The sequence below is a fragment of the Pyrus communis genome, chromosome 15 (assembly GCF_041283825.1).
Source record: "Pyrus communis isolate YQ-2024b chromosome 15, ASM4128382v1, whole genome shotgun sequence".
NCBI classification, from domain to species: domain Eukaryota; kingdom Viridiplantae; phylum Streptophyta; class Magnoliopsida; order Rosales; family Rosaceae; genus Pyrus; species Pyrus communis.
Genome location: NC_142579.1, coordinates 9,504,437 through 9,514,515, shown reverse-complemented (window position 1 = coordinate 9,514,515; position 10,079 = coordinate 9,504,437). Strand labels below are relative to the sequence as shown.

The 10,079-nt window shown below is 36.0% G+C and overlaps 1 protein-coding gene across 6 annotated transcripts; it reads left to right on the top strand.

Annotated features, from left to right (window-relative positions):
- Positions 1-5,488: 5,488 nt before the first annotated feature.
- On the top strand, positions 5,489-10,043 carry LOC137745406 (basal transcription factor complex subunit-like protein). 6 transcript variants are annotated; one of them, XM_068485366.2, is made up of 12 exons: positions 5,489-5,708; positions 5,802-5,890; positions 5,992-6,265; positions 6,521-6,567; positions 7,199-7,236; positions 7,334-7,379; positions 7,833-7,886; positions 8,000-8,068; positions 8,267-8,343; positions 9,002-9,097; positions 9,519-9,623; positions 9,712-10,043. In XM_068485366.2, exons 1-11 carry the CDS (start codon positions 5,678-5,680, stop codon positions 9,589-9,591), a joined length of 894 nt encoding a protein of 297 aa, XP_068341467.1. In that variant the 5' UTR covers positions 5,489-5,677; the 3' UTR covers positions 9,592-9,623; positions 9,712-10,043. The 6 variants fall into 6 exon arrangements, with proteins under 6 accessions (XP_068341467.1, XP_068341461.1, XP_068341475.1 ...); XM_068485360.2 differs by having other exon boundaries at positions 5,503-5,708; positions 9,519-9,592; XM_068485374.2 differs by having other exon boundaries at positions 5,503-5,708; positions 9,519-9,592; positions 9,747-9,884.
- Positions 10,044-10,079: the final 36 nt, after the last annotated feature.

The following is a 10,079-nucleotide window of genomic DNA, read 5'->3' as shown; positions in this document are numbered from 1 at the left end:
AGCCAACATTGATAAAATAAACATCTATATTAAGAATATATATGTATTGGAAACATAAGAGATGTCAAAAAGGGTGACGAAAGAGGAGAAGAGGTGCAAGGAAAAAAAAAACTAAACACAGAAACTAATTTTTTTTTATCTTTATTGTTAGAAAGCCAAAATGACACACCCCGACTCGGAATGTCCACTAGGACTCCGAATCGAGCTGTGTTGGCCGATACTCGGAGGGTGACGAAGCCATAAAGTATAGTGATGTGGAAAATGTGAATAAATTTAAACCTAAAAGTGCCTAAAGACAAGAGTGCATTGTGAGTGGGGTTGAACCCATTTCACATGCAACGTCAGAACATAAATAAAGTACAGTAGTGTGGGTAAGGATCATACCCTCAGAGGTAGCCACCTATATTGAGATTTTCCAAGAATCCTTGTCGATACAGGCTTTCAACAGCTAAAACCTAGAAGGGCGCAAAAACAAGGGTAAATGGGCCTGAAAATAAAATTTTTAATAAAAACCTTTGGAAAATGTTATAACCCCTCGCCGTAAAACCCGTATAATTTCTCAGAAAATAATAATACATACATATATAAAAATCATGCTCAAGAGTAGTGAAAATCGAGTATATGCCATGTCAAGTATATTAGCAATAAAATAAGTAAGCCAGGTGAAATAAATCAATGTAAAATGATATGTCAGCTGGAGTCACCTAACGTGACATGTATGGCTGAACATATAGCTCATTAACCAATTCCTGCACACGAGTCGAAACCACCTAATGTGGTATATACGACAGGGCTGGGTGTAAATAAGTACGCTCAAGTGCTACGTTCACGTGAAGGCTGTACGAATAATCGCAGGTCACCCACGAGTTGGAATCACCTATTGTGGTATGTACGACAGGGCTGTGCACCAAACTTGGATCTAAGGTGAGTGTGCAGTGCAGGGGGTGAACATCACGTGAAGGACTGTGTCCTAGCCACAGGTGGGAGCACTAACACTGGGGTGCAGGATAATGAGCTCTACATGCCTCTATATATAACCATAACCAATGCAACCGCTAACATCATATAGTACTCACCTGAAACTTACATAGGCGTCCGCAGCGTCATGCAATAATATGCATATCTATACTAATGCATATACTAAAATGTAATGCAATTGACATGGCATTTGAAAACGTAATTCCATTTAAAACAATTTCTGGGAAAATGAAAAATATATATACGTATATATAGAAAACCAAAAGCCCACTCACCTGGAGTCCGCGTTACAACTCCCTAGCACAAATATCAAGGCGTCACGAACGATTGGCGCCTAGAACAATTATCAAATCATGACTTAGAATTTTTATCAATAGAACATATAACTTACATATCCTATTCAGGAAGATTCGTAGGTCAAATTCCTGATCCGTAAGTTTCTAATATCCTCAAATATTACGTATTATAACGTATCAAAATTTGGTGATGATCCAACAGTCGAATCGTTAATTGCTATAATAATCAAGTGGCGGACCTTAATGGAACTAAGTTCAAACGATGGAAATTCGTCAATCAAACTTCACCAATGGAATCAGGGTATTCAAATTTAGCCTAGGAAGGTCAGGGGGCATCTCGGCCCATGCGCCGCAGCAAGTGGCGGTTAGCCACCCCGACTCGCCGAAAAATTTAACTATTTCTAAAAATTCTCAAACTTCACAGAAATGAAGATCTCAGTGAATAGAGCAACTTTCATACCTGTGACTAAGGCCAATTTGACAAGGAAACACTTCAAATTCCCCTCAATCCGTTTGAAACCCTATAAAGGGTGATTCTTGATTCGTCTTCAAATCGACTCTGACGCTCCAACCAATGATTGGGCTTTTGTTTCTGGGTTCATAGAGAGTTTATTAGTAGTGTTAATTGAATGGAAATGTTTTAGGTTTGGTGGATCTCGACTGAGGGTCCTCACGGCACTTATGGTTCCCGTCAGGATGTTTTCCCCAAAATACATCCAAATTCATTATAATTTTAGGTGGAAAAGGAAGAGGGAGGGTAGTGAAATGTTTTCCAAGTGATGGATGGTGATGATTTGACGGAAAAACCGACGGAAACTGTCGAAAAAATGGAGGAAGCAGGTCGGTTCGCGGGTCAATGGGGAACCAGCGGGTTCCTCTCCTTTCCCCTTCTCTCATTTTTCCTCCTTTCCTCTTTTCCCATTGGTTCTCCTCCTTTTCTCCCTTCCCCATTGGTCCGGTTCCTCCTTCCTTTCTCTCCTTTATCCTTCATCTCCACTGACCATTTTTCTTTCTTTTAAACTGGGCCACAAGCGTGGCTCCACTAGATTTTGCTCCAAAAATCTGGAGCATTCCAGAAAATAACTAATTTACTAAAATGCCCCTGACTTTAAACGTTAATATCTCCTTCGCTATAACTCCAAATCATGATCCGTTTGCATCCACACGTCCATAGCAACGAGTACTACAGGAATGCACCAAGAAAATGAACCTTACGTGACACGACACAACAGTCAACACTTTGTCTCGGAGAGCATTTTTGTAAATTCACCTTTTTAAAATTATAATAATTGGGAATGGGTCGTTACACAAAACCTTACATTGGGTTTACAAAGGCTTCACAAAAAAAAAAAAAAAAAAAAAAAAAAGGAACCCTAAAACAAAAAACTTACAACTGAAGTAGATTGTTCCAAGGGTATTTGTATAAGTAAAACAAAAATGAAAAATAAATAAAAGAAATTCAAACGTGGAAAAAGGAGAAAACTCCACCACATTCCATGCAAACCAGTTTCTCTCATGCTGTTTAGCTTCCATAAATCCCATCTCAAGCATTTCACTCTTATTTGATTTTCAATCTCATCTAGATTCTAATGTGTGCAGGGTAATTACACCTACCTTGCAAATCATGCAAAAAAGAAGAGACTCCATGGAATTTGCTGAAAGTCAAATCTAAATTGGTGGGTTCTTCAATCACCATTATGAAGTTTACCTTTTCATTCTATTGGCACCACAATGCTCAAGTAATTCGATTGAGTGGTCATTTTCTTCTTTTGGTGCAGAATTATGAAGAAGGATTGGGTTTTAGAGAATAATAGTAGCCTTTGCAAAATTTTAGATCACCTTTTTGGTGATTTTATTAGACTAACTCTAATGATTGGGTTAAAACTCAAAATTTAAGTATTAAATTCACCCAAACTTCTCCAATCATTGGGCTACAAAAAGGTTTTGTTAAACTTACTTTTGGGACAAATTTAACCCAGAAAATGAGCCAAGATTAGTGGTTGGGACCCAATTGCTAACTTTGCCGGCCACTTGCGTAAAGACCAACGACTATTTTTTTTTATCAGACCCACGTGGTTGGACTGTGAAAAGAAAATCTAACAACCCAAACTTAAATCTAACGGCTAAAATAATTTAAAATTTTATTTAAATCAAAATTCACCAAAAAACTCTATAAATACCTATTATTTGTTCAAACATCCATACAAAGTCCACTTTCGCCAAACAATTCTTCCTTTATTTTTTCTTTTTATCCACCTATGCATTTGTGTTTAAGAATGAGGGTAGGTTGTATGGTTTTACATGTTCTTTCACGTGGTGCATATGCGTAAGAATGAAGTATGTTTAGTGATTTTTCCTTATCGATGAATTTAAATATTTTCTAGCTAAAATAACTATAAAAATAAATTAAGATAATATACGTTAATTTTATCTTTAACCCAACCACTAGAGTTGGTTTACTGGAGTTGGTTTTAGGTAAGGTCTGATATTTTTCTCACTGTTCTAAAAATCCCTGCCTAGCGCCACCTAGGCGTTAGGTGGCTGGTCACTGCCCCGATTAATGCCTAGGCGTTCGAAAATTAAGAAAGGGCACCTAGACCGCCTAGGCACCCGCATGGCCCACCCAGACCTGCATAGGTTGCGACTCACTTAGATAGAAAATAGATAACTTTTAGTTTGCATATAATTTGTTTCAATAAATTATAAGAGACTTGTTGAATATTTAAATAAGCACACATTATATGCTTGTTCTTCATGTTTTTATTATATTCCAATACTTCAAAATACATATGCCCACACATTATATGCTTGTTCTCCATGTTTTTATTATGTTCCAATACTTCAAAATACATATGTCATTCTATTTTGTAGTTTATGACAAAATTATAAATATTTTAAGTATAAGCAGACACTTATTTACACGAAATATAATGGATTTATTTAAATCTGCCTGAACCCCGTCTAACCGCCTAGACGCTAGGCTTCAGCTCACCGCCCGACTAGCGCCTAGCGTTTTTTATAGAAATCTTTCTCTTCTCTACTTTTATTCCATCGAAAGGTATTTTTATTCCAAGAAACATTGCAAAAGGACAATAAAAAAGCAAAAGCGGTGATGGGTCATTGAATTGAAACATTAAGCATGAAGTTCATTTGTATGGGCAAACCAGTGGTGGTTTGATTCTTTTATCTTTTTACCATTCTACATTCTGTTTTTTACTGCCATTTTTTTACATTCATTTGTGTTTTTACCTAAGGATGCTAGGGATGTCAAATTTTTAGATCAAATTTGGTAAATCATATGATGTGCTTATTGATAATTAGACATTTAAGTGTTGTTAAACATGCTTATTTTCTATTACTGATACATCATATGATTTGCAGATTTAATTTAAAAAGTTGGTCTGTTTAACATTACTTATAAATATATGTATCCCCCTATTTATGCCTTCCTCATCTATTGCACATTGGAGCTGTACGTGATACATGAACACTTGAAAAAAAAAAAAAACATTATATTTCTTTTCGATTTTCCCTCATTTTATGCAAATTCTTAACATTATATAATTATACCAAAATACGCTTTCATCCCTATTAAAAGTACGTGTAAACGAATATTTAGTTTTTCAAAACCGTTAGTTGACATAACTTTTAAGATAGCAAACACTAATTACCTTCTATTGATGATAGAATTTTGTAAAACAACGTATTTTCTCAATTTGGAGTTTTTCCTAATTAAATTATTTAATTTCTAATCAAAATTCTAATAGAGAAAATTGGAGCAATATTCCTTCAAATAAAAATCCATGATTATTGGTCTATTAACTCATCAAAACCTGCAGCTATATCCGTTTCTGTCAACTTCGTTAGAATTTCATCAAAATGACTTGTGTTGGAAGGACCATCGCAACAATTAGGTTAAAGTTGAGGGAGTATTGCTTTAATTGAGTTAAAATTAAGTGACCATTTCTCCGATTAAATTAAAGTTGAGGGACTATTACTACAATTTTTCTCATTTGGTTTTCTATGTTTTCCTTTTGATTTAGCCTCACGTGCGTGACAGATGATTTATTTTGACGAAAGTTCTAACGGAGTTGACAAATAGCTGCATATTTTGGTGAGTTAAAAGATCAATAATCATGAAATTTTAATTAAAAAATCATTACTCAAATTTTTTAATTGAGTTAAATTGTGGGATCATTGCAACAATCTACTTAGTCCTAATATACGTTCCTCAAGCACAAATGCGACGCCGAGTTCTGGTTAAGTATTCAGCCAAAACTTAACAAGCGGCGTCGTTCCACCGCAAGCTCCGGCGCGCGAGGAATTAACCAATAACATAACATCTCTGATCACTGACCAGTGCTCATCGAGCAGTTCAGAAACGCCCACATCACAACTCAGCTATGGCTTCGGCCCCTTCGAAGCTCTACGCCGGTCACTCTCTCCTCTCACTCTCTCTCCGTCTCTAGAAATTCACAGAGACTCGTTCCATCTTCAACCTCTAACCGTTTGATTGTGTGGTTGCAGACGATGTGAGCCTTCTGATGGTTTTGCTGGACACGAACCCTTTCTTCTGGAGCTCATCCAATCTCCCGTTCTCCAAGTTTCTCCCCCACGTGATCCCTAAACCCTAATTCCTCTTTTGGGTTTCTCATAACAATCTTAGTTTCGTTCGTTCTTTCGAATTGAAATTTAATTTGAATTCGTTTTCGTTTAGGTACTTACGTTTCTGAACTCGATTCTGCTGCTCAATCAACTCAACCAGGTGGTGGTTATTGCCACGGGGTACAATTCCTGCAGCTACATCTACGATTCTTCTTCGGACTCGAACCAGGGCTCTGATCATGGAAGAATAATGCCGGCGCGGTGCTCTAACTTGTTGCAGAAGCTGGAGGAATTCGTGATCAAAGACGAGCAATTGTTCAAAGAAGGGTCGAGAGAAGGGATTTCTTCTTCTCTGCTATCCGGGTCTTTATCAATGGCTCTTTGTTGTATCCTTTTATGCCAGTGCTTATTTAATTTTTGGGGTTTTTTGGTATCTCATTGAAAATACCCCTTTGTGTTCCATTGGCATTTGATAATGCAGTTTAAGTATATAAGTAGAGTTACCGAAAAAACTTAGGGGTAATACTTGTTGCATATGAGGAATTGTGTTAGAACTAGTACATAATAGCAAAGATGTTTTGTTTTGTTGGAAGATCTAAGCGTATCCATGCAAAGTTTGCTTAACTGTAGTTGATGAACAGATATACAGAGAGTTTTTCGATCAGGGCCACTTCATCCTCAACCTCGGGTGAGTATCATTGTAGTTTGTTGTGTCATTGTTCAATATCTGTTTATTTTGGGTCACAGGCATTGTAATCTTGTCCATACCTTGACATTGATAACGTACTATAGTTATAACTTCTTTGCTGCAAATCAAGCTTAAGTTTTTATGGCCTTGTTTAGGTTTCATGAGCCATCAAATTGATGTGCATTTCTACGTAATATGGAATGTATGCAATTCTCTAAGCTGATTAGGTGCAATGACCAGCATACTTGCAAGTGGAATTGTTAATAACCAAAACATGGGTTAAATGCAATTTTTGGTGGATGTTTGCTGTTGGAAGCATGTACCTGTTCTCTAGATATTAGGAGAACCGTATTGTGAGACAATCTTCACTCTCCCCTTCAAGGATATAAATTCCTCTATCTTTTGATTATTTTATCACTACATTAGTGCACCCTTAGTGAGGTGGATTAAAATAAAATGAGATATTTTCTAAGCATCCAATGTTTGGCACCATATATTAACCAAACTCGTTAGCCTTTATCATTTAGGTCTGCAAAATGGATGTATGTTATTTATTTTTCTCTTATCATGTCTTACTTTCCTTTCACAAATGGGTTACCTTTTAAGTAGTGTGACTATGCATGCGATGCAGATTTTATGCTTGCAGGGATCATCGGATGGACCTGAACAGTACGTTCTTCTTTTGAATATTTTCTTTATGCGTTTTTCTTATTATCTTTCTCATCAAACCTCTTACATCAGAATTTTTTTTTTAATGTCCTTTCAGATATGTTGCAATCATGAATTCAATATTTTCTGCACAGCGTTCTATGGTATGCATTTGATCCATTTTCCTGTTTATCAAAAGCATATGTTTTTCGGGGGACTATTCTTCAATGTCAAATGCACCTTGATTTGTATCATTATTGTCCTTTCTAGTAATCTGTACTTCAATAATTATATATTTGGTTGCAAATGGCAAGGCGCTATTTGGAAGTTACAAATTTTTGACTTACTGCCATAGCCAATCTTTAATTTTTCTTCTAAAAGATGAATGTATACAATCAACTGATTTGAAATCCAAATTTGCTCTCCTGTTGGAGTACAATAAACAATATCTGTAGCTGTATGGCCAAATAATCATTTGACAGTTTCTCCCAGTTGCTTTCTCTCTCATCGTTACGCAGTTCATTCAGTAAATATATAGTTAATTCAACTTTCCAGAAATCCAATAGTTGCTTAAAAGTCACGAATATCAAATTATCATTTATTTACTTCCACTGCAGGTTCCTATAGATTCTTGCTATATGGGATCGAGCAACTCTGCCTTCCTACAGCAGGTAGCTTGTCTTTAGAGCGTCTTTTTGATATATACTTTTTTATAGTATTTGAAACATAATTAGCTTTATTCTTATGTCAGTTTTACTGAATGCTTTTGATGGATGAGAAACAGGCTTCATATATTACTGGTGGTGTGTATCTGAAGCCCCAACAACCAAATGGACTGTTTCAGTATCTCTCGGTAGGTTAAGTACTTAAATTTGGTGATGTTGATACATCTTAACCTTGTGTTCACTTGTTTACCTGGTGCTTGGCTAAAAAAAATTGATTTGGATTGGGTGTCAATGTGTCATTGTTTTCCATCTTGTGTTAATCACAATTTTTTTTCTTGTTTTGTTGCAACTTCTTGGGCTAATGTATTCTTTTCACTGATATGCAGACAGTTTTTGCAACTGATTTGCATTCTCGAGCATTTTTACAGCTTCCTAAGTCTCTCGGTGTGGATTTTCGTGCCTCGTAAGTATACCACTTATGCTCATCATTTAACTGTCTTCATTTTGGTTGTTAATAGAAAAGAAAAGACGACGGATGTACCTAAAATTGATAATTTTCTGATAATTTTTAAGATTTAGTGCCCTTTTCCGTAGGCTAGTATCAGTTTTAAGATTTAATGCCCTATTTCTGGGAGCAAAGAGGAAGGTTGTACCCATTTGCTGATCTTTGATGAAAAAATAATATTTTTTAAAAAGAACATTCTAAGTTTCTAGGCTTATCCTTCTGAAACTCATATGGTTTACAGAGATCAAAATATTGATGCGAATTAATTGTTTGAATGTGTAGTTTAGTTGGTCAATCTGTATAACTTTTGTACAAGGGTTTGTCTCAGATGGTGGTTCCCACTTTCCGGAGATTCATAGTGATATTTAGATGTTTGGTAATAATTGACCTAGCCAAATTACTAGATGTAATCATATAATTCTTTTGTAGAGAAAAAAATTTCACCAACGTATTCATGGTCGAACTGATGGTCGGCTAAATGATTTTGCGTCATGATGCTCAATTTCAGTGCTTAGATTATTGTGCAAATAGGAAAAGAAGCAAGAAAACAAATGAAATTTTTTTTTGGCTCTACATATTCTGTGTATCATATGTTTTGATTGATTGAATTTTGCAGGTGTTTTTGCCATAAGAAGACAATAGACATGGGCTACATTTGTTCTGTGTGCTTGTCCATTTTTTGTAAGCATCACAAGAAATGTTCAACTTGTGGGTAAGTTACCTCGTCTATATATAGACTACACTGTTAAAAGTGGATTAATCAAACCTTTGATTGACAAGAAGAGCTCATATCATAATGATACGAAATATGGTACAGCTTACCCTGTTGCTTGTTTTAGTTAGAAACTCTAGCTGAAGATACCCACAAATTTTTTGTTTATAGTGAGTAATGAAACTTGTGAAAAATAATTGGAAGTATTCATTTTATTTTGCTTTTATTTTTAGTAAGTTTGAGAGATCTAGGAGGAAAAGAAATAAGTCACTACGTTTTGCTCTCTCAAACGAATGTTTCTCTTACATGGCAGTGAAACTGATTGTTTTGTTAATAAGCAAAAGATTCACTGGACCTAGAAATGCTTTGTACTACTGTCATTTCTTACATCTCTTGAGTTGCGGCTTTGGACTTCCTGCAGGTCAGTATTTGGTCAAGCCCAGTTAGATGCTTCCTCAACATCCAACAGGAAAAGAAAGACGCCAGAGACATAATGTTAGTTCTCTAAAGCATGCTTGATATTTATGTGAATGATTTCGGGATCTTCCATGTCATCTATACCAGTTAAATGCTAGCGTAATACTAAAATTGCTTTCATTAACATTTACGGGCAGTGAGTTCTATCCGTCTGGTGTTTGTTTTGTGAAAGCCGTCTGGGAACCAGTTTTGCCGAGATTCTTGCATGCCTTCTTGTTGTAGAATTTGGCCACCATAGCGAATTGCATCACCGTGTTTTATGATGCCAAACTGCAGCATTTTTGTGGAGAGAAATCTGGCAGGGCTGATTATACGACTTATGGCGAGCTGATAGTGGTTAAGACTCTTTAAACTTTCTTCTTGTGTTCTTAAAGTAGTCATTTGCTCGCCAGAAAGAGCGGTGCATGCTTGTCCCGAATGATTATAAGAAACTACAAATTGCATTCTATACACTTGTTTTTGTTCTTTATAGGCAAATTTGACCTTTTCTTCCTTTTCATTTTTA